The 26,226-nt window shown below is 51.6% G+C and overlaps 3 protein-coding genes across 4 annotated transcripts in view; 1 reads left to right on the top strand and 2 right to left on the bottom strand.

Annotated features, from left to right (window-relative positions):
• Axin1 (axin 1) overlaps positions 1 to 18,788 on the top strand; it is a 34,911-nt gene extending 16,123 nt beyond the window's left edge. Inside the window, exons 3-11 of one of the 2 annotated variants that reach the window (XM_048333264.1) lie at positions 1,592 to 1,732; positions 3,775 to 3,871; positions 5,682 to 5,819; positions 8,378 to 8,898; positions 9,541 to 9,711; positions 13,059 to 13,304; positions 15,230 to 15,337; positions 17,026 to 17,193; positions 18,001 to 18,788. In XM_048333264.1, the coding sequence (XP_048189221.1) occupies positions 1,592 to 1,732; positions 3,775 to 3,871; positions 5,682 to 5,819; positions 8,378 to 8,898; positions 9,541 to 9,711; positions 13,059 to 13,304; positions 15,230 to 15,337; positions 17,026 to 17,193; positions 18,001 to 18,127 (1,717 nt within the window). In that variant the 3' untranslated portion in view covers positions 18,128 to 18,788. The remainder of the gene's footprint in view (positions 1 to 1,591; positions 1,733 to 3,774; positions 3,872 to 5,681; positions 5,820 to 8,377; positions 8,899 to 9,540; positions 9,712 to 13,058; positions 13,305 to 15,229; positions 15,338 to 17,025; positions 17,194 to 18,000) is intronic. The other variant, XM_048333265.1, reaches the window with a different exon arrangement.
• A 162-nt stretch (positions 18,789 to 18,950) lies between these two features.
• Positions 18,951 to 22,367, bottom strand: Pdia2 (protein disulfide isomerase family A member 2). The gene is made up of 11 exons (XM_048333266.1): positions 22,169 to 22,367; positions 21,098 to 21,304; positions 20,881 to 21,014; positions 20,670 to 20,807; positions 20,475 to 20,591; positions 20,273 to 20,398; positions 19,997 to 20,194; positions 19,783 to 19,903; positions 19,530 to 19,711; positions 19,310 to 19,420; positions 18,951 to 19,211 (listed from the first exon to the last, which is right to left on the bottom strand). The coding sequence occupies exons 1-11, from the start codon at positions 22,365 to 22,367 to the stop codon at positions 19,167 to 19,169; spliced, it is 1,578 nt and encodes a 525-aa protein (XP_048189223.1). The 3' UTR covers positions 18,951 to 19,166.
• Positions 22,368 to 22,521: 154 nt separating this feature from the next.
• On the bottom strand, positions 22,522 to 24,658 carry Arhgdig (Rho GDP dissociation inhibitor gamma). The gene is made up of 6 exons (XM_048333269.1): positions 24,586 to 24,658; positions 23,711 to 23,890; positions 23,537 to 23,620; positions 23,085 to 23,161; positions 22,941 to 23,004; positions 22,522 to 22,860 (listed from the first exon to the last, which is right to left on the bottom strand). Exons 1-6 carry the CDS (start codon positions 24,656 to 24,658, stop codon positions 22,661 to 22,663), a joined length of 678 nt encoding a protein of 225 aa, XP_048189226.1. The 3' UTR covers positions 22,522 to 22,660.
• Between the last annotated feature and the right edge of the window lie 1,568 nt (positions 24,659 to 26,226).

Below are 26,226 nucleotides of genomic sequence, written 5' to 3'. Positions count from 1 at the left end.
GGTCCTTTGATACCAACATATTTCCATTCATTCATTTGGGGCTTGAACTCTGGGCCTGAGCACTGTCCTTGAGCTCTTTTGCTCAAGGCTAGCACTCTACCATTTTAAGCCACAGCTCCACTTCTGGTTTTTGAGTGGTTAATTGGAGGTAAGAGTCTCACAGGGACTTTTCTGCCTGAGTTGGTTTTGAACCGTGATCTTCAGTTCTCAGCCTCCTGAGTAGTTAGGATTACAGGTGGGAGCCACCAGCACCCAGCTTCTGATATTCCTCTTACATGTCATTGGCAGAATGCTTCTGTCACAGTCAAGTGGTATGTTTTTCAGGTTACTACATCCCCAGAGTCAGCGACTCTGTTCAGTTGGTAAGCAGGCAAATGGTGGCTTCCCTCTCCTTTCTTTTCTCTCATGTGAGTCCTCGTCCCTCCTCTTTTGACCTTGGGACTTCTGTCCACAGTAGAGTTTGTTTCACATTAGATCATGTGGAGAAGATTTTTGCCATGCACATGAAAGGCACACCTTCCTGTGAGTGAGAAGGAAGGCAGGATGGACATGTTTTCATGGAAGGCTCTATCCTCCTGCATGGGGTGCTTACTGACAGTCTGAAGGATGGAGATTTAGCATGTGCCCATCTCTTTGTTTTGTTTTTGCCAGTATTGGGGCTTGAACTCAGGGCCTGAGTACTGACCCTGGCTTCTTTTTGCTCAAGGATAGCACTCTACCACTTGAGCCATAGTGCCACTTCTGGACTTTTCTGTATATGTGGTGCTGAGGAATCGAATCCAGGGCTTCATGCATGCTAGGCAAGAATTCTACCAGTAGGCCACATTCCCAGCCCCTCTCCATACTTTCACTTTTTTTTTTTTTTTTTTTTTTTTTAGTTGTGGGGCTTCATCAGGGCCTGAGCCAAGTCTATGAATATCTTTGTATTCAAGGCTAGTGCTCTACCACTTGAGTCACAACACCACTTTCAGTTTCTGGGTGGTTAATTGGAGATGAGTTTCACAGGGACTTTTCTGCCCTGGCTGACTTTAAACCATGATCCTTAGATCTTAGCCTCCTGAGTAGCTAGGATTACAGGTGTGAGCCATTGGCACACAGCTTCTAAGGGTGCTTTTTAAGGAAAGATAGCTGTTTCTATTTACCTGTGGGAAAAACCAAACCCAAATGATAATCTATAGCTATAAAAGAAGACTTAGATGTCTTCCAAACAGCAGAAGGTAGATGTGGAAATATATCTAGGGCTTTAAACCATTCCACTGGGTAGGACAGGGGGACAGGGAATGAGACAGATGGCTCTGCGTTGAAATCCAGGTAAGTGTAAAAATACAGATTAAAATAAGAGGATGTTGGGCTGCAAATGTGGCTTAGTGGTAGAGTGCTTGCCTAGAATGCATGAAGCCCTGGGTTTGATTCCTTAGTACCATATAAGAAGAAAAAGACAGAAATGGTGCTGTGGCCCAGGCAATAGAGTGCTAACCTTTAGCAAAAGAAGCCCAGGGACAGTACCCAGGCCCTGAGTTCAAGCCCTGGGTCTGGCAAAATACAAGAGGATGTTGCTTTGCTGCCACTCATGTGCCTTCCTTGTTCACAGGTATGGATCCTGGCGGGAGCCTGTCAACCCCTACTATGTCAACTCTGGTTATGCTCTGGCCCCGGCTACCAGCACCAATGACAGTGAGCAGCAGAGCTTGTCCAGTGATGCTGATACCTTGTCCCTTACAGACAGCAGCGTGTAAGTCTTGTTCTTCCTGGTCACATGCTTCCATGATCAGCTTCTACTCCGCTGCCTGGGCTTTGTCTTCTGGTTCTCCTAGGTTGTAACTCAAGTGCACCTGAAGAATAGGCAGGCTGCTCTGTGGATTATGTCATTCAGAACTCAACTAGGCTGGCTATGCACCTCAGTAAGGCATTGGATTCCACCCCTAGTACCAAAACCACAAACAACAGCCCAGGCCAGGCACTGAAGTTTTTCTGAGGCCAAGGCTATCTGGAGCCCTTTAGAGAGGAGAACCTAGGGGCAAAGCTTAGACAGACCCTAGAGCCACCCAGCAAGAAGATCTGGCTTCCATTTCCTCACAGTTTTTATAGTCCAGGGCTTCAGTTTGATAGTAGGTACAGGTCAGCAGCTGGATGAGCCATCTGCCTCAGGTGGCAGGACAGGGAAGGCAGACTTGGAAAGACTGCTTGGCTGCAAAGTCCCTTGGGATACTGGTTGCTATTCTGTACCTGTCCTTATTTGTTGTTGCTAGTCCTGGGGCTTGAACTAGGGCCTGAGCACTGTCCTGAGTTGCTTTTGCTCAAGGCTGGTGTTCTACCACTAGAGCCACAGCACCATTCTTGGCTTTTTCTGTTTATATCAATCATACTGAGGAATGAATCCCAGTGCTTCATGAATGCTAGGCAAGCACTACCACTAAGCCACATTCCCAGCCCTGTACCTGTCCTTTTTACAGCATAGAATCTTGTGTCAGATGAGGAGGACCAGAAACTCAGGAGACAAATTTAATTAATTAATTAATTTATTTATTGTTGTTGGCCAGTCCTGGGGCTTGAACTCAGGGCCTGAGCACTGTCCCTGGCTTCTTTTTGCTCATGGCTAGCACTCTGCCACTTGAGTCACAGCACCACTTCTGGCCTTTTCTATATATGTGGTGCTGAGGAATTGAACCCAGGGCTTCATGTATACCAGGCAAGCACTCTTGCCACTAAGCCATATTCCCAGCCCCTAGGAGACAAATTTTAAAGCGACTGTTCTAAGCTGAATCTGTTTTCTTCGTAGCTCAAGGATGACCCAGGACTTGCAGCTCAGTGACCAAGCCACTGACTATACAATTGAGCCTTCATGTCCCCTGCTGTCATGGCAGTAGGAGCTTATTCTTATCCAGTGTCATATAGTCCAAGTGCATGGGAATAGACCTGTCCATTCCCTGTCCCTGTGACATGCCTCTTGTACTTGCAGTGTCCTACTCTGAGAGTATGGGAATGGAGAGTTGGCTTTTTTTTGGCAATATCTCTTTTGAAGTTACTGGAGTTCCATGTGTCACCTCTCACATGTACAGTCCTCCTCTGGGAGTTGTCTTGCCATTCTTCTTGCAGCCTGATAGATGTTTCTGGTCTGAACATTATGTCCCTGGCCTTGGCAATAAAGTGAGGTCTTAGCATTACCACAAGAACTGGAAATAAATACTCTAGGCATTGCAACTGCATGCAGTCTCTGTCACACATTCTATCTTCCTACTCTTTTTTTTTTGCCAGTCCTGGGGCTTGAATTCAGGGCCTGAGCACTGTCCCTGGCTTCCTTTTGCTCAAGGCTAGCACTCTACCACTTCAGCCACAGTGCCACTTTCAGCTTTTCTATATATGTGGTGCTGAGGAATTGAACCCAGGGCTTCATGCAAGCAAGCACTGTACCATGAAGCCACATTCCCAGCCCCCTTCCCACTCTTTAAACATATAGAATTCATTCTTAGCTATCAGGCCTTCAGAAGGCCTTGCATTGCAGTTGGTTGACCCTAGGTTATACACATAAGGCTTGCACAGCTGAACTTTACCAAAATATCCAATAAAATGCTAGGTAGCAAAAACACTCCATGGCTGTTCTTTGCTATCACATAAGAATTGTATGCATGTGTGTGCTGTGCAAGTGCATGTGCATCCATGTACATTTATGGCACTGCATTACCAGCTGACTGATGGTGGGGCTGGGAACCACTCTGATTCTCCACTGGACCTTATTTCCTGTTGGAGCTAACCTGATGTCTTTCCTCTGCACAGGGATGGAATCCCCCCATACAGGATCCGTAAGCAGCACCGGAGGGAGGTGCAGGAGAGCATCCAGGTCAATGGGCGGGTGCCTCTACCTCACATTCCTGTGAGTATTAGTATTACCCTACAGCCTCTCACTGTCTTGTTGCGAATACACATTGGTCCCATCACTCAGAGTGGGCCACCATGGTACCAACTAGTGGGTGAGGCATAGCCTGTGATCTGGGTAATTCTGGAGTAGCAGAGTGGTGTGATAAACGCCAGTGGAAGTTAGTCCAAAAGAGCCCCCCAGGCTACCACAGAGCTACACATTCCTCTGTTGTTTTTTTTGTCGGTTGTAGGGCTTGAACTAGGTACTGTCCCTGAGCTCTCTTGCTCAAGTCTAGCACTCTACCACTTTCGAGCCATAGCAATACTTCCAGTGGTTCATTGGAGATAAGTGCCTCCAGACTTTTCTGCCTGGGCTGGCTTTGAGCTATGATTCTCAGATCTCAGCCTTCTGAGTAGCTGGGAGTACAGATGTGAAACACCAGTACCTGGCCAAAACACCCTTTTAGTGGCTGAGTAGTGGTTATCACCATATGAGCTCAAGGCTAGCACTCTGCCACTTGAACCACAGCGCCACTTCTGGCCATTTTCTGTATATGTGGTGCTAGGGAATCGAACCCAGGGCCTCATGTATACGAGGCAAGCACTGTTGCCACTAGGCCATATCCCCAGCCCCTGAAATAAGAATCTCTTGGTCTTTCCTGTCAGGGCTGATTTTGAACTTCAGTCCTCAGACCTTAGTTTCTTGAGTAGCTAGCATTTCAGGTATAAGCCACTGGCACCCAACTAAGGACTCTTAGCTTTTTGGTAGAACCTACAATTTCAGAGCGGGACAGTGGTATATGTAGTTGAGAAGAAAGGATGCTTGGTTATTCTTATCTCTGAGAAGTATGTGTCACCTTCCAATCATTCTTTGGCACAGATAGGGCTTAATTTAGGTGTCCACTTACCCAAAATGAGTGATACTGTGTGTGTGTGTGTGTGTGTGTCATTTTGAGTAGTTAGGATTATAGATATGAGCAACTGGCACCTGTTTACCTGATTTGCTTTTGTGTGTGTGTGTAAGCACACATGTGCATTTGTGCACACGCGTGCCCTGGTACTGGGGCTTGAACTTAGTTATGGTCTGGGTGCTATCCCTTAGCTTTTTTCACTATAGGCTAGCTAGCACTTTACCACTTGAGCCACTTCTGGCTTTTGGTAGTTAGTTGGAGATAAGAGCTGTCTTTGAACCCTGATTCTCAGATCTCAGCCTCCTAAGTAGCTAGGATTACAGGTGTGAGCCACCAGCGCCCAGTTCAGAGTTTTTCTTGTATACTCAATTTTATTCCTATAACAGTCTATCCTGACATCCTCCAACTCCAAACACCTCCCCATCCCCTCCACTCTGCATCGTACATGTGGATGTAGTGGCATCATCAGGACGAGGCATCACTCTGGTTGCTGCCAGGGGATGAAGTCCTGAAGGTGACGTAGGCTTGTACCACCTCAGAACCTGAAGAGGATGTGTGCTATGCTGACTGTAGTCTTGGTGCTCTTTTAAAAGTTTTTGTGAACAAGTTGGGAGTCCCTTGGTGCAGGACACATTTGGTGAGACCCTGGCTGCTGCCCATTTTCAGATTCATAACATGTATGCATCATATCCCTGCCTACTGGGCCCTGACCATCAGCTAGAAGGAAACTAATCTCTATTGGGATGCTTCTGGGAGAAGAGGAAGAGTGGTAGAGAAGCTGGTGCCCATGTGACAGAGGAAGAGAAAACATCTTTAAGACGAATCCTCCATGTTTAGTGTTCTAGTAGTACACTCAGCAGAGCAGGGCAAGGTCCATGATGTGGAGTGAACTTGTTAATCCCTGCTTCACTGCAGCGCACTTACCGAATGCCAAAGGAAATCCGTGTGGAGCCACAGAAATTTGCTGAAGAGCTCATCCATCGCCTAGAGGCTGTCCAGCGCACCCGGGAAGCTGAGGAGAAACTGGAGGAGCGGCTAAAGCGTGTTAGGATGGTGAGTGGGCCAAGCACCAGGGTGGAGTCAACACTGTCACCTTCCTATGGCTAAAACATCCTGTGTTTAGGGTGACTTGAAGAAATCTTTTGGGCTGGGAATGTGGCTTAGTGGTAGAGTTCTTACCTAGCATACATGAAGCCCTGGGTGCAATTCCTCAGTACCATATACTGCAGAAAAAGCTGAAAGTGGTGCTGTGGCTCAAGTGGTAGAGTGCCAGCCTTGAGCCAAAAGAAGCTCAGGGACAGTGCCTAGGCCCTGAGTTCAAGCCCCAAGACAGGCAAAAAAAAAGTCCTCACTCTGTTGTTTGCTGTATCTCTCAATGCAGGGTCACTTCTCATCCTCTGCCCTTAAGATTTGGGCTCTGGCCTGGTCCTTTTCCTGCTACCTAAGCCCCAGTGATTGCCTCAGCAGCCCCCTTCTTAGAGGTCAGGAGACACCTGTGGCTACCTCCCAGGAGGCCTAAGGTTCCCAGCACTTGAAGGTGTGGTTATTTATAAAGCAACTATCTTTGTGCCTTGTCCTCTGTGAGTGAATAGTGGATCTAAGGTACACTGGAGCCATATCTCTCTCTCTCTCTCTCTCTTTCTCTCTCTCTCTCTCTCTCTCACACACACACACACACACACACACACACACACACACGCCACTCTTAAGTTCCATGTTGGGCCACCTCCTCCCTCAGAGTTATCCCTGCTCATTGAAATTTCACATAGTTCTCAGATGTCATGGCTCCTCTGCCACTGTGGAAGGATTCCATGGGGTGGTGTGGCCACTAAAAGTGTGTCCTCTGCCCTGTAGTGTGTCTCATGCTTTGGTGAGACAAATACAGGCAGAACTGACTTCCTGGTATCTGAGCCCTAGACCTGGTCGCCAGATAGAGTGGCTCTGTCCCTAGCAGCAAGGAGGGTGACAGGTTCTGGTGCTGTCTCTAGAGACAGCCCAACAGTTCTCAGGAGTGAGTCTGGTGCCAAGGCTCAGAGAGTGGTGTTCTTTGACTTCACAATTGTTAAAATGAAACATCTCTTATATTTCTCTCACATTGGTCAGATGGCCTCCAGCTCAGATGGGTATCCATGTGTGATGGTCTGAGACAGCTTCTGGACCTGCTGCCCAGGCTTCACCATGGCCTTCTCTTCCTGCCTCATCCTGGATGCAGATTATCTGCTGGACAGCTGGCAATGTGACTCCAGGCTGTCACAGCATACAATTCTGTAGTAGTAGTAGTAGTAGTAGTTGTGTGTGTGTGTGTGTGTGTGTGTGTGTGTGTGTGTGTGTGGTAGCTTATAGTCCCTCCTTTTCAAAGGACTAACCCCATACTTTTTTTTTCCCCTCTCAGGGACTGAGCACTGCCCCTGGCTTCATTTTGCTCAAGGCTAGCATTCTATCACTTGAGCCACAGCACCACTTCCCGTTTTTTCTGTTTATGTGGTGCTAAGGAATCAAACCCAGGGCTTCATGCATGCTAGGCAAGCACTGTATGGCTTAGCCACATTCCCACTCCCTCATACTTTAACTTACTATAAAATAAGAGAAATGAAAAACCAAGAAGAGAGTGAAAAGCCATCAGCCACATGATTGACACAAAACATTTCAAAACCCTGTACTTGGAGCTGGGGATATAGCTCAATGGTAGAACACTTGCTTTGTATGTGCAAGGTCCTGGGTTCCATCTCTAGCACTAAAAATAAGTAAATGAACAAATACTGTGATTTAGTTCCTACATATGTCTCTCCCAAGGTTGCCCTGTGGATTTAGAGTTTCCTCCTTCCTTATTTCTGTCTTCAAGATGATAACATCAAAACTTACACGTTTTCATAGACCTTCCAACTAAGAACTATCTTCAAGTCCCCAAGCCCTGTGGGCAAGTGACCGACAGGCCCCTCAGAGGGGCCTCTCTCTGTCCCTCACACAGACTCTGGGCACCAACAGACGAGTTCTTAGTCTGTGCACTCTGCTGAGACTGGTATACTGGTTCTAATTGCATTTAGGTACTTTTGGATTTTCAAGGAATTTTAGTATTCAATATTTAAAAATGTTTATATTAAAATAAGACAACTGAGCCAGGCCCTGGTGGCTCACACTTATAATCCTAGCTACTCAGGAGGCTATCTGAGGATAGTGGTGTGAGGCCTGCTCAGGCAGGGAAGTCTGTGAGTCTCTTACCTCTAATTAACTACCAAAAAGCCACATGTGGAACTGTGGTTCAAGTGGTAGAGAGCTAGCCTTAAGCAAAAAGTTCAGGAACAGCACCCAGGACCAGCACAAAAAAAGAAAAGAAAACTGTTGAAAGAAAAGTAAACTTTACTGAGACAAAGTAAAATCTGTACAGAGCTTTTCCAGTGGTCACAGCTGCCACAAGGCCCCTATCCCCTGTGTGCCTGTCCTCCACTGCTCCTGGGAGTATTCTGTGCTTTCTGTGGTCCAGCCACACTCTAGGCAGGAACATACCTTCTGTGACCCCCAGGACCACAGTACAGTTGCTGGACCAGTCCTCTTCCTACCTGTTTTCTGTGTGCACACAGGACCAATTCTGATAGTGCACTCTGTCCCCACAGGAGGAGGAAGGAGAGGATGGTGAGCTGCCTTCTGGGCCCCCAGGAACAAGTCATAAGCTGCCTTCTGTTCCAGCCTGGCACCATTGCCCTCCCCGCTATGTGGACATGGGCTGTGCTGGGTTGCGAGATGCCCATGAGGAGAACCCTGAAAGCATTCTGGATGAGCATGTGCAGCGAGTCATGAGAACACCTGGCTGCCAGTCTCCTGGGCCAGGTCACCGCTCCCCTGACAGTGGGCACACAGCTAAGATGGCAGTGCTGGGGAGTGTGGCCCCAGGGCATGGGAAGCATGCATCCAAGTCAGGAACAAAGTTGGAGTCTACTGGCCTGCACCACCACAGGCATATCCACCACCATGTTCACCACAGTGCATCCAGGCCTAAGGACCAGGTGGAGGCTGAGGCCACCCGCAGGGTCCAGAGCAATTTCACGTGGGGTCCAGAGTCACACACCCACTCCAAGCCCCGCAGCTACTCAGAGACTACAGGTGCCACCCCCAGTGCTGGGGACCTGACCTTCAGGTGAGTTCTCTACTGCTCTGTTGCACACCTGATGAGTGGGGTGGCAGAGCCCTCCTGCCAGTGCCATGGTTATGAGGGCAACCAGGAGGTGGGCCAGAGCAGGAGGCCATGTCCCTATGGAGGCTTCACCTTCTGTAAAAGTCACAGGAGCCAGGAGTGTCCAGCAGGGTCTGGGGAGATGGAAGGTGAAGAGCGGACCCAGTCAGACTAGTTCCCAGCCACTAACTCTGCCTAGATATTTATCTTTAAGGGTTTGTCTTGTAATTTTTTTTTTCCTGTTCTTGGGCCTTGAATTCTGGAAAGCCCAGGTGCTATACCTGAGCTTCTTTTTGCTCAAGGCTAACACTCTAACACAGCACCACTTCAGGCTTTTTCTGATTATTTTATTGGAGATAAGAGTCTCTTGTCCTTTCCTGCATGCCTGGCTTTGAACTGAGATGCTCATATCTCAGCCTCATGAGAAGCTAGGACTACAGGTGTGAGCTACTGGTGCCTGGCTTCTTCCAATGTATTGAGGACAAAACAAACCCATTTTTGAATGTTGGGAGGCAGTGACTTTCACAGTGGGCCCTTCTGTTGGGTTGTAAGGGCTCAAGAGACTGTGTGGAAGGCCAGTATGACCTCCAGGCCCTGCTCTTGCAGTGGGAAGGCAGGTGCGTCCTCCAAAAGAAGTGCCAAGAAGGCAGACTTGGGGAAAAACAGCAGTTCTGAGGTGCCAGGCTCCACAGACGATGTGGAAAAGAACCAGAAGATCATGCAGTGGATCATCGAGGGGGAGAAGGAGATAAGTAGACACCGAAAGGCCGGCCATGGGTGAGTGCTCTGTCCAGAACCTGCCCCTGCAGAGTGGGAGAGTGTCGTATCATCCCCCAGCGAGCTCCTCTCAAAAGTACATGGGGCATGCAGGGGAGGCCTTCGTCCTCATCCTCTTGCTTTCAGCACTGACACTCTTAGGAGGTTATTTCTGGCTTCTGGATCAGGTATTTCCTTCTGAGCATCCTTTCACTTGGAAGTTATGTAAGCCAACCTTAGGTTTGCCTCATACCTGCTTTTCCCCTTTCCTGAGGAGGCAGTGGCTGCTCTGGTGGCATAGAGCACTGGCCCCAGGGTCATACCTACAAAAGATGGCTTTCTGGATGTCACCTCAACTGTCCTGTTCCATGTTCCTCCTTTGCCTGAACCTTTTTTTTTTGGGGGGGGGGGGCGGTCCTCATGAGAGTTGAACTCAGGGTGCTGTCCCTGAGCTCTTTTTGCTCAAGGCTAGTGTTCTACCATTTTGCATCACAGGCTCTACTTCCAATGTTTAAGTGATTAATTGGAGATAAAAGAGTCTCACAGACTTTTGGCCTTGAACCTCACTTCTCAGATCTCAGCCTCCTTAGTAGCTAGGATTTAGCCATGAGCCAGCAGTGCCTGGCTGCTACTTTTCCCTTTTGTGAGACAGAGCTATACGTTCTAGCTCAAGCTGACCTGGAATTTGCTGTGTAGACCAGGCTGGCCTTGAACTCTATCCTGCATCAGCCTCCTAATTGCTGAGATTACATAGGTGTGTTTTAACAAATTGGCTTTTGTTACAGATTTTACTCAGGGAATGATCTCTATGGATTGTTTCCCTAAAACTAACGGTTTAGTGATTGACAGAGGGAGAGTGTTCACAGACATCGCAGTGGGGCTCTGCCTTCAGACGGGTTGTACCATGAGGGCCCAGGGCTTTTGTGTTGCTGGAAAGAAGAGCCCACTGACCTTGTCACTCTTCTGGGGCAATGTCATCACTGGCTCCGTTCACAGGTTGAAAGTTGGGCAGAGGACATGTTTCAGAGTTTATAATGCAGGAAAGGCTGTGAAATACTATGTGGGAAGGCCAAGAAAGTATACTTGTATTTCCATGATTTGTTTTCTTAACTGTTTTTACTCAGCTAAAGAAGTATATCAATATACTGAGTGGCTGTTTCTATGCTGTGATACTTTGGCTTGTTCATATTTATATATATGTATATTTTTTTATTATCAAACTGAATTACAGAGAGGTTACAGTTTCATACATTAGGCATTGGATACATTTCTTGTACTGTTTGTTACCTCGTCCCTCATTCCCCCTCCCCCCTCCCCTTTTCCCTTCCCCCCCCGGATTGTTTATATTTTTAAGTTTCTTATATATTTTAGATTTTATACCATGAACATGCAGTTTTGTTTTTTTAACTTCTTGTGCTGGGCATGGGGATGGAGCCAGAGCCTTTGCACTCTACCATTAAGGAAAACCATCAATCTTAAAAAACTTTGGTTTTTAAGTGCCATTCCTTGGGCTTGGATTCAGAGCCTGTGCACTGTCCCTGAGCTTTTGTTCTCAAGGTTAATGGTAACTCTCTACCACTTGAGCTTTACTTCCAGGTTTTTCCTGTTTAGTTGGAGTTAAGAATCTCATGGACTTTTTTGCCCAGGCTGACTTTGAACCACAATTCTACAATCTCAGTCTCCTGAGTAGTTGTAATTACAGGTGTAAGCCACTGGCAAGTCCTTTTATTTATTTATTTATCTATCTATCTATTTATTTATTTATTTTTGAGATAGTACTTGGCCCTAGCTACTTTGGACACAGTCATCAAGATTTGTGGTTCAAAGCTAGCCTGGGTAAAAAGTTGCAAAATCACATCTCAACCAATAATAAACAGGACACAGTAAAATATACCTGTCATCTAAGCTATGCGAGAAGGGTAAATAAATAAGAGGATCACAGTTGAAGCTGGCCCATGTATAAAATACGAAACCTTGTTCAAAATATATTGAAAGCAAAAAAGGCTGTGAGGCCTTTTATGGCCTCATGATAGAGTGCTTGCCTTACATACATGAAGCTCTGGGTTCAATTCCTAAGCACCACATTTATTTAAAAATCTAGAAGTGGCTCTGTGGCTCAATTGGTAGAGTGCTAGCCCTGAGCAAAATGAAATCATGAACAGTGCTCAGGCCCTGAGTTCAATTCCCCTCCCCCCCAGGGCTGGGAATATGGCCTAGTGGTAAAGTGCTTGCCTCGTATACATGAAGCCCTGGGTTTGATTCCTCAGCACCACATACACAGAAAAGCCAGAAGTGGTGCTTTGGCTCAAGTGGTAGAGTGCTAGCCTTGAGCAGAAAGAAGCCAGGGACAGTGCTCAGGCCCTGAGTTCAAGGCCCAGGACTAGCAAAAAAAAAAAAAAATCCCCTCCCCCCCCCAATAAAAAAAAAGGATGTGAATGATAGCTCAAGAAGATTGTGTAGTGAGCTCAGGTCCCTGAGTCCAAAACCTTAGTACAGCCAGGGGCTGATGGCCCATGCCTGTAGTCATAGCTACTCAGGAAGCTGAGATCTCAGGATTGCAACTCAGTTACCAGGGCAGACAAATCTGAGACTCTTCTACATTTATCAAAAAGCCGGGCCTGGAAGATAAGAGGTGGCTCATACCTGTAATCCTAGTTACTCAGGAGACTGAGATCTGTGAATTATGATTTGAAGCCAGCCTGGATAGGGAAGTCTGTGAGACTCATCTTCAGTTAATCACTAAAAAGCCAGAACTGAAACTGACCAGGTCGTATATTGCTGACTTCAGTCCTTGAATTCAAGTCCCAGAACTGGTACCAAAAAAGGGGGGGGGGGCCGCGACCCTGTCATGCCTGCTCACGCCTGTCATACTAGCTACTCAGAAGGCTGAGATCTGAGGATCCCAGTCCAGGGCAGGGATTTTTTTTTTTTTGCCAGTCCTGGGCCTTGGACCCAGGGCCTGAGCACTGTCCCTGGCTTCTTTTTGCTTAAGGCTAGCACTCTGCCACTTGAGCCACAACACCACTTCTGGCCATTTTCTACGTATGTGGTGCTGGGGAATCGAACCCAGGGCTTCATGTATACGAGGCAAGCACTCTTGCCACTAGGCCACATTCCCAGCCCCGTGAGACTCATCTCCATTTAGCCACCAGAAAACCGGAAGTGGCACTGTGACTCAAGTGGTAGAGTGCTAGCCTTGAACTGAAGAGCTCAGGGACAGTGCCCAGGCCCAGAGTTCAAGCCCCACCACCAACCAAAAAATAGAGAAAGAGGAAGAGACATGTGCATGAAGTTGGAGGAGGCTCATACACCTTCTGTGGTCAGATTCAGATATTTGTGGTCACTTGTGCCTTGTCCTACTCCTGAAGGTCTTCTGGGACCAGAAAGCAGCAGGCCCATGAGAGCTCCAGGCCCTTGTCCATTGAGCGACCTGGGGCTGTGCACCCCTGGGTGAGTGCTCAACTGCGGAACTCCGTTCAGCCTTCTCACCTCTTCATTCAAGACCCCACAATGCCCCCCAACCCAGCCCCCAACCCTCTGACACAGCTGGAGGAGGCCCGCAGGCGTCTAGAGGAGGAAGAGAAGAGATCCAGCAAGCTGCCCTCCAAGCAGAGGTGGGTCCGAAGCAGGAGGTTACCTTACAGGTAGCCCCAAGCCCTGAGATCCGCATAGGTGGCTCCTCTTCCACCTAGAACCACTGAGAAGGCCCTATTGATAGGGGTTGAGGGAGGACAACAGTGAATGTCCTCACTGCCCTTAGTCAGCTCATGCCAGGGAGCTGTGTAGTTCCCAGCATGCCAGGGATGGGACAGGCATGCACACAGATAGCCAAAAGCTGCTGGGCAACCTGGGCTGTGGCTGGCATCCTGAGGCATCTTGGCCTCCTTCAGTGATAGTCACATACAGCACAGCCACAAGAGGGCGCTGGGCAGCTCTGAAGGGCATAGAGGTGCAGAACTCCGCTGGAATACAGCCTCTCCTTCCTTGCCTTCTCTTTCCTTCAGGGTATGAGTGGTTGGACTCACTGCATTGTTGCTCGGCTGAATCCTGTTCTGTCCTCAAGAGGACATTGCATTGCTCAGGCCACAGGGAGACCCTCCTCTTTTGGGTGGCACAGTTTTTTGTCCAGTCAAGAATATGGTTTCTTTGTTCTTTTTGTCAGAGAAACTCACTCTTGCAGCCATTCCACTGGACTTTGTGGCCCACTAGAATTCCCACTCTTCCCTCAGAAGTTGCTGGCTCCTCTTACCCAGCCTGGTCTTGTATGGCCTGGAATCCAAACCCATTTCTCCAAGTTGTTGCTTCCCATGGAGCTGTATATCCCTGGTCTGTCTTGCTATGGGCTGTCTCTAGCCCCAGGAAGTGTGCTTGTGTCTCTTGGTCATCAGAGGTTCTTGTGACTTACATGGCCTCTTGAGTGTGCAGCAGCTATGGGGCCAGAATAGGTCACAGCTATCTCAACCCTAAGGCCATGCCACCTTGTGCTCTTACTCTGCCTGCTCTGTGCAGGAAACACTCCTGCTGAGATTGGTACATGTCTTGGGCCTGTGACCTGACAGGCTTTGCAGCTGTGGAGCAGGGCATTCTGTGGCTCTGGCAGGGTTGCACCCCACATGATGGATATTGTTGGGATTTTCTTCCTCTGGCCATTGATACTAGCTGAGCTACAAGAACCACTCTAGTCCCATATCTGGGGGCCTGGTTCCTGCAAGGTTTCAGCTGGTGCCTCCAGCCTCTCTGTGTGTGGGAATCAGTTACTGGCTTGTCTTGTCTGATGTCAGAAGTTTTTATGAGCAGCTAGCTACAGGCTCCTGGGGTGGAGATGTGCAGGGCCCACAAGCATCAAGCTGATCCCAGGCAGGTCAGAGTACACCATTTGGAGTAACACATGCAGGATGAAGTCCCTATAGACAGGCCTCAGTCACAATCACAGGCCCCTGATGTCCACATGGAGCACTGCTGTCATCCTCAGCTGGGTCCACACTGGCCTTGGGAGGTTTGTGCCACCATGGACCTGCATGGGAAGAGCCTCCCCAGGGAGAGGCTACCGACAGGGCTCTGCAGTGTGGAGATGTTCAACAGGGGACAAAAGGGCAGCTCCCAGCACCCAGATCAGCAGTTCCCCTATGAGTGTTCCAGGGCCCTGAACTGAGTGACATCATGCTTATGTGATAAGGTCTCCAAGAGGCTTAAGTGTCTCACACTTCACACCAGTGGTGGCTCTCGATGGGTGGGTACTTTAGCTTTTTTTTTTTTGCCAGTCCTGGGCCTTGGACTCAGGGCCTAAGCACTGTCCCTGGCTTCTTTTTGCTCAAGGCTAGCACTCTGCCACTTGAGCCACAGTGCCACTTCTGGCCGTTTTCTGTATATGTGGTGCTGGGGAATCAAACCCAGGGCTTCATGTATACAAGGCATATCTCCACTAGGCCATATCCCCAGCCCCGGGTGGGTACTTTAGTTCCTGCCCTCCTTGCCTGCCACCTGGTATCTCCCAGTGCTGGTTGCAGCCCCCTCCCCACTGACGTGGGTTGTTCCCTAGGTATGTGCAGGCGGTCATGCAGCGGGGACGCACCTGTGTCAGGCCAGTGTGCACGCCAGTGCTGAGTGTGGTGCCAGCCGTGTCGGACTTGGAGCTCTCCGAGACAGAGTACGTGTGACCCAGGGTCCTCCCAGTCCCACCACCTGGCCTGGCCCTGAGGCAGGTTCCAAGGTGGAGCTGTCCTGGGACTCTAGCACTGGCACTGTGTCTGTAGAGGCACCAAGGCAGGGGAAGGGCCTGCCAAGTTTGAGCTTCTCTTCCTGTCTCCATCAGAGGAGATGATGACTGCCCATAGTGGTGCTGTTTGACCAGTAGGCCTGTCCTTCACCTTCCCTCTGCCCTATAAGCTTACTAGCCAGCATAGACTCACAAGTCCACAGTTGATACAGAATTATCTTTCTTAAATTTTTATTTTGTTTTATCAGTTTTCAGGTTGTTAATTGAACATAAGGGTTTCATAGATTTTCCTGGGATGACTTTGAACTTCAATTCTCAGATCTCAGCCTCCTGAGTAGCTAGGATTACAGGCTTGTGAAACACCAGCTCCCAGCCTTAATTTATTTAATCAGTAGCTGTACAAAGGGGTTTCAGTTCCACAAGTCAGGTTATAAGTACAATGCATCTTGATCAATGTCACCCCTCCCATTGTTTTCCCCCATCTTTCCCTACTTAATGCCTCTCCTGAGGCACATTTCTCTTGACGTGGTGCCAGTAGCTTGAGATGCATTGATCTGTCATGAGGTCTGCTTAGCCAGGAATGAACTCTGTCACCTCTACCTGATGTGGCCCTATGTGCAGTGTGGTCATTGCTGACCATTCTCTTCTTATGCTTCTGCTCAAGCAGGAGGATGGGATCCCCCTGGGCCTTAGGCCTTGCTCACCTAGTCCAGAGTCTATAAGGTCCAACTATGAGCCAGCAGCATACCAAGTGCTCAGTGCCTCCACTCTGAGGTGCTCTTCAGGTGGCCCCTGGTCTGTTGAAGAAATAGCTCCCGGATTGGTGCTTCTCTTTTGTGGCCATGGTGGTCCTCCAAGGGATGGTCCAAGCCAGCAGATACCTGAGAGCCTAGTGTGTGAAGTGGACAGTCGTGTGCCAAGGCAGCTTGCTCTGCTCAGACTCGGGGAAGGTGCCCCTATGTACTAGGCTCACTCTGAAACGAACAGTATACCCAAAGACTGGACCCAAGAAGCCTGGGGTAGTTCCAGGGTGATGGGAGATGCAGAGGAGACACTGCGTGTCACCCTAACCCAGAGCCATGATGCATTGTTAGGCTGAACCCTAAGCTCCAGCTTCTCATGCTCACTCTGGAGATCTGGCTGGCCTGCCTGGCCTGTGGGGCTGAGTTTCTAGATCCCTGCATAGTTGCATTGTCCACTCCCTGCCCTTTAGTTGTTTAAAAGTTTTAGGAGGTTAAATTTTACTAGAGTAAAGGCAGATGGGGTACTAAAGTAGAGTGGTGGGCCCAGTGTTCTGAGGTGGCCATTGTGAGGAGCTGGACTTCCTGAGAAGTGGCTGAGTGGAGAGTGCCCACCTCATCAGCTAGACCTAAGGCCAGGGACATCAGACTTATGTTTCCTAGTGAGCATTATATGGGACTGGGTACCAGATTGGTAACTGGGTAAAGTAGGGTCTTCAGAGCCATGATGGTGGGTGGCAGTGCCTGAGGACACCATGTACCTGAGTGAAGTTCTCACTCTTGGGCTGCTTTGTTGGTAGTGGCAGCCAGGGCATGGTATGGGAAGCACCCTTTGGGACCTTGGCCTTAGCCTGATGTTTACCACTCTGTCTGCCACAGGATGAAATCGCAGAGGAAGGCAGGTGGTGGCAGTGCCCAGGCATGTGACAGCATTGTTGTGGCCTACTACTTCTGCGGTGAGCCCATTCCCTACCGGACCCTGGTGAGGGGCCGTGCAGTCACCCTCGGCCAGTTCAAGGAGCTGCTGACCAAGAAGGGGAGCTACAGGTGAGAGGAAGGGCCTTTACCAAAGTTATGCCGGTGCAGAAGGAGGCAGTTTCCTGTCGGTCCAGTCCTATCTGCCTCTTAACCCAGCCAGGGTTGTCTGCTGCTCCAGGCTGGCTGGGGCATGTGAGAAACAGGCTTCGTTCAAACCCCAGGTCCTGAAGGACTCAAACCTCTAGGTGGCTTGGGGTCTGGAAAGACCCAGATCAGGCTCCATTTCAGAGCTAGGGAAATATACCCAAACAGATCGATACCTGCATGTGCTGATTTCGCCTGGGGCTGGTCTTGGCTCAGCAGTTTCCACCTGCTGGCAAAGTCAGGCTCCTTCCCTGATACCTCCTTTCCCCCCTTGTGCTGGGCCCCGGGGACTCCTGGTGCACTGTAGGAAAGCAGTACCTGTCCTGAGTTGGGACCTGAGAGTCTGGCAGAGGCTGCTGAATCAGGCCAGAGTGGATGTGGGTGATTTCTTCAGTCTATACAGAGACCACGAAAATGGCCCAAGTCTTTTTCTGCTGGAAGAAAGCTGAGGTGGACAGGGTCTCTAGTCTGGCCAAGTCAGAGTCCATGGGAAGCCCCACAGCTGCCCTCTCCACCCCACAGCAGGGAGAGGGCTCACAGGGTGTGTAGCACTTGCCAGTGGACCATGAACTCATGCCCCAAGATGGGCCTGGTGTCCTCCCATGTGTTGTCACTGCACTGGCACAAACGGACAAAACCTTACTCTAAGAGCAGGAATGTGCATATGTGGGGAGGCTCCCTCCCTCCTCTGGAATTGATGCCCCTCACCACTTCCCATGGTTCTGTCCCCAGATACTACTTCAAGAAAGTGAGTGACGAGTTTGACTGTGGGGTAGTGTTTGAGGAAGTACGGGAAGATGAAGCTGTCCTGCCCATCTTTGAAGAGAAAATTATTGGCAAGGTGGAGAAAGTGGACTGAGCAGCAGGCAGCCACAGCCGAAGGTGCGCCATCACTGTGCATCTCCCTCAGAGCCATGTGGACAGTCTTGTACTCAGGAGCCTGGGGTGTGTCCCAGGGAAAGTGTGCTACCCACATCTTGGTCTTCTAGGTCCAGGTGGACTGGGGTCCCTCTGAGTGAGGTCCCACAGGCTTTTCTGGCCATTGACGAGGAAGCCGCTCATCCCTATAGCAATATCATAGCTTCCTGCCCAGCAGGAAAGCCCCCAGAGACCCCTGCAGCCCTCCACTGCTGAATGCCTCACCCTTTGCCCACATGCAAGGTCCACCTTTCCCTCTGGGACTCACCTAATAGACCTGATGGGGCCCAGGCCTGGGCACAGTGGGCCCCGTGAGGCCTGTAAATTGTACATGTCACTGAGTGCCTTTAACACAGCTGTTTCTTTTCTGCCACTGTGTGAATCTGGCAGTAGAGTGCCATAGGCTTTCCTCTGCCTATCACTAGCCACTGGCTCAGCAGGTCAGTCGGGTCCCTCCTATGTAAGGGTCCATGTAAATAATGTATATTTCTCAGGCCAGGGCCAGCAGGGGCTGCCTCAAGCCCATTTTTCATGCAATGACTTGTACAACTATCTTTTCAAAGGTACTTGGATAATTATGAAATAAAGGTTTTTTAACCTTCCTTGGTTATGGGCTGTGCTTGTCTGCAGTTGCTGGGGCCTGGCCCTCTGGGGCATGTCATGCTTGGGTCTAGTGGTAAAACAAGACATCCTGGCATCCAGTGAGCAGAGCATGGAGTCTGAACTGTACCGTCCACATGGTCCACCTTCCTGACCCCCTGGGGGCCGGACCTCAGTCAGCATGGAACAGGCCCCAGGGAGCCAAGGGAGGGCCAGGTAAGGACCAGGACCAGGACCAGGCTACACAGACCAGCAGCCACCTTTGTTCAGGAATCACACAAGAGTGTTGAACAAAGTCTTTATTCACAGCACACAGCTCCCTCTAGCACCAGAGAGACCAACTTCTCCCTGGGCACAACGGTCAGTGTGGGAGGGCATGACTACAGCTCTTCCTTGGACCCCATGGTAGAGTTGGTCATTAGCTCCTAGACAGGATCACAGATGCCCAGCTCAGAGCCCTGCCCTCAACTCTCCCCTGCCAAGGACCTGTCCAGGGGCTTGGAACCTAGGACACAGTACCTACCGGGAAGGGGGCCGCAGGCTCCTCCATGGGCTCCTCCACAGGCAGCTCACCCCCACTGTCTAGGAACTTGGAAAAGGTCTCCAGGTCCCTGGTGCTTGTATATTCAATTACCTGAGGAGGAACAGGAGGTCCTGAGGTCATGTCCTCATCACTCCCAGGCCACAGCCTGACTGGAGCATCACCAGAGGAGCAACGGTGCCTGCCTAGCCCAGCCTCTCACCTTCTGATCGGGCCCTGCAGGAAAGAATTTGAGCGTGGGAAAGCCGTGCACTGTGAAAGCCTCCAGTTCATTGGCTGTAGCGTCCAGCTCAGCAATGATGATGTCTTCATGGTCCTTGTACTTCTCAGCCAGTGCCTCCCAGGCTGGGGCCATCTCCTTGCAGTGGCTGCACCATGGAGCATCTAGAGAAGTGTCAGGGTGTGGTCAGCTGGAACCCCTCTCCCCACCTCCCCCTGCCGCCTTCAGCACTCACAGAACTTGACAAATACATTCTTGGTCTCATCAAAAGCCACCTGCTCAAAATTCTTGCCCACTAGGATCTTGACGGGCTGCTGGTCCCAGTCAGGAGGCACCTCCTGGCTTAGAAGGTATGGCTGGGGAAGCAACAGGCTTCGCTGGAGTCCGCAGCATCAGGGCCTGCAGCTCCCACCTATCCCTGCCCCACGCATGCACAGAGACCAACATACCTTCACTTCACCATGGAGGACAGCGTGGCAGAAGGCAGCCACAGACGCTGAGGTTATGGGCTCATTGCCTGCCCATGAGTACTTTCTGGTAGTCTCCACATTGACCAAGCGCAGGGTCGGGGCCTCCTCAGTCTTGAGGCCAAAGTACTGCAGCACGTAGTCATTGTCTACAGCCACATCCACCACCACAAAGAGCACCTGCAGACAGGAATCCAAGCTGGTGCCCTGCTGCTCTGCCATCCACCCCCCCACACCCCCCTCCCAGCTCCACAGTACCTGTCCCCGGAAGTGGGGAGCTGCCTCTCCAAAGCCTGCCAGGAGTTCCCGGTGCTGAGCCAGTGTCTGGTTCACAAATAGCAGCAAATGGTTGAGGATCCTGGCAGCGAAGATCTTAGGAGATGTCTGCAGGAGTGGAGGGGCTCATGAAGCCCATGGGCCCCGCCCCAGGCCCCCAGCACATATGTACCTGCAGCCTCACCTGGCTGTTGAACTCTGTGACCAGGTGCATGCTGTGTGTGACGAGGAAGCGAGACAGGTCCCCCAGGTCCAGGCCAAGCTCCTTGTCTACTGGGAAGTCGGCCCTCCCTTCGTCGAACTGGACACCAGGAGCATCAGTGGGAGCCACAGCTCTGACCCAGCCCCCACCTCAGTCCCCACTGCAGTCCCCACCCACCTTCTTGAGGAGGACCACAGTGTCCTTGATGAGGCCAAACTTCTCAAAAAGATTCGGCTGGTCAGTGAGGCCAAAGGTCATGTCCAGGGCATCCCGGGCCAAGGCCAGGAAAGTGGCCACATCCTCATCCTGCAAGTCCTATGGGCCTAGCCCGTGAGGCCGGTGGGTACCACCATAACTGCTCCCACACTTGGCCCCATGCCTACCTTACCTGGAAAAAGCCGATTACAACCACATCCTGGGCGTCAATCAGTGCTTGGGCACCCTGCTCATCCTCCAGACGTGTGGCACTGGGTCCCACCCGCCGTCTCAGCCACTCAGCAATGCTCTCAGCCTCTCTGGGCCCTGTGGAGAGTCCCATCAGTCCAGCGCCAACCCCCGCTCCATCCACCCCTGCTCCCCTCACCCCATGCATGCTTGCCCCACACCTGTGTACTCCTCAGGGTGTGTGCGGTTCCCATCACGGAAGAATTTGAGTGTCGGATACTCTGTCACACCAAACTCCTTGGTCAGTTCTGGCTCTGCAGGCCCGTCCACCTTGGCCAGTGTGGCCATGGCTGACTCGGCTGCTAGAAGAGCAGCTGCTCTGATGTATTCAGGGGCCAGTGCCTGGCAGTGGCCACACCATGGAGCATCTGGGGAACGAGACCATGAGTTCACCAGGCCTCTGAGGTTCCAGCTGCAGCCCCTCCTACCACATCCAGTGGGGAGGAAGGATTTTCTCTTCACACCCTCCTCCTAGGCCTCCACTACAACAGAGCTTAAGTGCCAGCAGCAGCAGTTCTCAGAATTCCCAGGCTAGCTGGCTGCCTGTGGCTTACTGTCATCCTAGCTACTCAGGAGGCTGAGATCTGAGGATCACACAGTTCAAAGCTAAGCCTGGGCTCCAATTAACCACCTAAAAATTGGAAGTGGAAGTATGGATCAAAGTGGTAGAGCACTAGCATTGAGCAAAAGAGCTCAGGGACAGTGCCCAGGCCCTGAGTTTAAGCCCCATGACCACCACCACCCGTCACACACACACACCCCCCAAAAAAAAGAAGGTTCATAGCAAGGTTTGGGAGATTTGACAAGAGCCTTTCTCCAGGGTTCCAGACCACATGTGACTGCCTGGTGGAGCTAACAATTGCTTTAAAGAGCCGCAGAAGTACATGCCATAGATACCACAGCCTGTACCCTGAATGACACATCACTAGCCATTGGAGAAGTGGCTCCTAGGTGGTGACATCAGTATTCAGCTGTAGCTGGCAGAGCCAGGGTATATGGGTTATGTCCTTTGGGTGCCACCTGCATTATCACCACTCCTATCCACTCAGACTGAAGTGACCTCCTATTCACAGGCCAGGCTCAACTCCAGGGCCCTCCCAGGAAACCTGGGGTCTAGATGACAGGGACTATAAGGACAGTCCTCAGGTCCAGGCTGTGGGGGCTTGAGCCTTCGGGTGCTCCCACCTTCTGTGCTCCCTGCAATCCCTAGGCCCTGTGGCCCAAGCACTTACAGAATTCCACCAGCAGGGCCGGGTGCTCCTGTAGGGCCAAGCTCAAGGTGTGGTGGCTCAGAACCAAGACCCCATCCTCCTTGTGAACTTCCTCCTCAGAGAGCCCCCTTGAGGGACCTTCAGAGTCCTGTCCCTGTCCCCAGAAGCCTGAGGCCCCCAGCAGGAGCAGCAGCAGCATGGGCAGGAGCTGGTTGTCCATGGCGGTGCTGGGCCCTGAAGGCTAGGGTAGATAAGGAGACTAGGGACCAAGCAGCAACTGCCACGTGGCACCTGGCTGGGTCTCAGGGAAGATAAATCCCAAGGGTTGGGGGAAGGCAGAAAAAGGCAACACAAGGGCAGTGAGGCAGGTGACGTTTAATGGGGCTATCGGGGCACCAGGTGGCAGGGCAGAATAGAGCAGAGGGTATGGGGTAGTCTAGTCACTGACAGGGGTACTAAGGAATGCTGGGGGTCCCTGTGCAGCAGTTGGGGACTAATGGTCCCCAAGTGGGCTTAGTCCTTCCAGTCCTGGCAGATCTGGAGGCCCCACTCCCAGGACAAGTGGTCCTTCCTGTCGTCATCCGTGAAGAGAGACTTGATGACATAGGGGCCCCGCACCAGTGCACCCCTCGGCGCCTCCTCCACCGGTGTCACGAACTCGTATTCTTGGGCCCTGGGGCCATAGCTGCCCACCATGTAGATGGTCTTATCCACTGCAAGAGGGGAGGGTGTCAGGGGCTGCTGCAGCCCCCTTCCCCTTCCCCTCTTAGGCTGCCCTTCATGCTGCCCTCACCTTGCAGACCCCGGCGGTAGGTATGATGCAGACACTTAAGGCCGCTGACAATCTCCTTATTGACCTAGAGGATTGGAGAGTCTTCAGAGGCTCCTTGAAGAGGCTGAGACATGACTGACCACCCCCCTTGACAGCTGCCCTCACCTTGAAGGTGATCTTCACCTTGTAATCAACACCTTCCTTCAGGATAAACACTTGGTTTTTCAGTGCCACCAGGTCCCCTATTAGGGAAATAGAAGGTACGGTCTGAGCTCCTAAGATGGGCCCCTAGAGACCCCATGGGCCCCAAGAGGGCTCCACTCAAAGGATGGTTTTGCCAGGCCCCAGGTGGCTCACACCTGTAATCCTAGCTACTCAGGAGGCGGAGCTCTGAGGATTGTGTTTTAAAGCCGGCATGGGCAGACTCTTATCACCAATGAACCACCAGAAAACTAGAAGTGGTGCTGTGGCTCAAGTGGTAGAGCACTAGCCTTGAGCTGAAGAGCTCAGGGACAGCGCCTAGGCCCAGAGATCAAGCCCCACAAACGGGACCTATGTGTGTGGCGAGGGGGAGTTGTTGGGGGAGGGGGAGAGGTTTTGTGACCTGCAAGGGTTACCTGTGAGATCCATGGTGATGGGCCCCGGCGCATGCTCAGAGATCAGTGTCAGCCTGGTCACCTGCACATTAGGCAGGCTGGAGTCTGAGAAGAAACAATGTCTACAGGGTGCCTGGTCCTGTCCCTCCCACTTCCCTGGTTGCAGCCCTTCAAGCCCAGGACCTAGGCCCATACCCATGGCAGGCAGCAGAGTCCCCAGCAGTGCCTGCTTGTACTTGTTCAGGCTTTCATCCTCTGGGTCCAGCTCCCAGATCTCCAGCATGCTCTTTTTACCCGGGGCCTGGTACTCTGGCACAGCTTCATCCAGCACCTCATCTGACAGGGTTGGTCCACCCTCCTTGTCAGCCAGGAGGACTGGGAGACAAGGAAGTTGGTGAGCAAGCTGTCACACAGCTGACCCTGGCTTTTGAGTACCAAGGGGAAACCTCTAATCTTGCCAGCTGTGTCTCCCACTACTCAAAGGAACTAAAGAAGCAGCTGGTTGGGAGAGTGTGGCCAAGTGGACCACTGAGGGCTTGGAGGACACACAGTGGCTCAAGCCTGGCCTCTTTGGGCTCAAGCCCTGGCAGAAAGCTCCCAAGAGACCAAAGGGCATCCTGGGAGCATCAGCTTGCTTTTGGTCAGCCATCCACCCAGGGCTGCTCCCTGACACTGAGGCCAAAGGTAGAGGAATGGAGACTCTGGGAAACCGGGGACTATAGCAAGAAAGGGTGGCCTCAGGTCCCCCAGGGCCCCTTCCACAGAACTCAGGGTTAGGGGTCTCCAGAGCCCCTGCCTGCCTCCTTCCTGCCTCAGCTAGCTGCCACTCACCTGAAGGAGCTCCAACCCCACTTACAGGGAGACCCCTGCCTCCTGAGCTCCACACTCCTCCACTCTTGGCTCCTTTCTCCATGAGGGTAGACCTGAACGAAGCCCCCACCCACGACCAGAACCCAGGCAGAATCCACGCTGTCCCTGTGAGGCCCCAAAGTTGTGGGGGGAAACCCCCCAACCATCCCTGCCACCCCCCACCCCCAGCGCACGTGGCACCGACCGGCCCAGCCGCTCACCTCGGGCGCATAGCGCCAGCCTGAGCAGCTCCAGCAGCTGCGCACCCAGCTCACACGCGTCCAGGCCCAGCATGGTGGCCGAGGACGCCGCGGAGCCGCCGCCCGCCCGCTCCGCTCAGCCCCAGCGCGAATGTGGTGAGCTCATCCCGGCCGGGAGCGCCCCCCGCGCCCAGCGCCGCGCCCGCGCCGCGCGCCCCCAGCCGCTCCGCGGACCCCGCGCAGCCCTCAGAGACGCGCGTGTCGCCCGCACAGCGCCGGCTCCGGGTCGTCCCAGCCGCGCCCAGGCGCGTTCGCCTCGACTGCGGTAGCTGTCCCGCCGCTACCCGGCCGGGAAGGTCCTGCTCCCCCCCACCCCCCACCCCCCACCCCCCACCCGGGTCCATCTGGGCGTTCCGGTTTGGGGCCAGGGCGCCAAGTGCAAGCAGGTGCGCCGCCCCCAGGTCCCCGAGCTCTCATTATCAGCAGGCCACACCTGAGGCCTAGCAGCCCTCCACCCAGCCCCTGCTTGTCTGGGCAAAGAGCTCGACTGGGGCCGGCTGCACGTGTGTGGGGAGGTGGCTGACAGAACCTTTGAGATCTATTGTCATTAATACCGAGGAACACGGAGGTGCAGTCCGGCCATGCAGACTACAAGAATCCTTTAATGCATACTGATGTCTTCCTGTGTCAACATGTGGTGGAGGGGCGTGGTACAGAAAACAGTTCCAAAGGCCCCGGAAGGGAACTGCAGAAAATAGAATATGCTGAGAGAAGCTGGGAATGGAGGGTAGTGTTGGTCAGCAGGATGAACAGGCAGAGAAGGCTGGACTTAAGACCTGGCTCTGAGTAAAAGAAGCACTTGTAGCCACCTGTAATCCTATCTACTCAGGAGGCTGAGACCTGGGGATCACAGTTCCAAGCTAGCCCGTGCAAGAAAGTTGTCTAGACGCTTATCTCCAATTAATCACAGAAAAAAAAAACCTGAAAGAGGCACTGTGGCTCAAGTGGTACAGCGCTAAAGGAGCATCCAGGATCAGCAAAAATAAATAAATAAAAATAAAGAAGTAAGGCTGGGAATATGGCTTAGCAATAGAATGCAGGAAGCCCTGGGTTCAATTCCTCAGCACCACATAAACAGAAAAAACAAATGGAAGAGGTGCTGTGGCACAAGTGGTAGAGTGTTAGCCTTGAGCAAAAAGAAGCCAGAGACAGTGTTCAGGCCCTGAGTTCAAGCCCCAGGACTGGCAAAAAAAAAAAAAAAAAGCACTATTGGGAGGCCCTTCTTTCTCACACACTTATACTCTAAGCCCATTTCTTGGGACACCTAAGGGTCAGTTTCTTCCTTCTCCACATATGTCCTACTTTGAGTGTTAGGGAAAGATCAAATGGTTTGTCCCATCACTGAGCAGGAGGCATAATGGCTGCATTGTGCCATTTGCTATCTATTCATAATCTTTCCTGCGTCCCCTGCAAAGGGGTCCAGGGTGCCCAGGAGAACCACCTGTACTTGCATTTTCCTGTAGGAGAGGTAGTCATCTACTTGACCCCAAGGTGGGGGAAGTTCCCACCGCCAGTGGCCTCCATGGATGCTTTATCATCCATGCTTAGTCATGGCTCCTGAGTGGAGCCACCTGACCTGGCTTGGAGGGATGGGAGATGGGG

Source organism: Perognathus longimembris, chromosome 23 (genome assembly GCF_023159225.1).
Source record: "Perognathus longimembris pacificus isolate PPM17 chromosome 23, ASM2315922v1, whole genome shotgun sequence".
In the NCBI taxonomy this organism is placed as follows: domain Eukaryota; kingdom Metazoa; phylum Chordata; class Mammalia; order Rodentia; family Heteromyidae; genus Perognathus; species Perognathus longimembris.
Note: the sequence above shows the minus strand (reverse complement) of the source record. Positions and strands in the feature narration are given on the sequence as shown.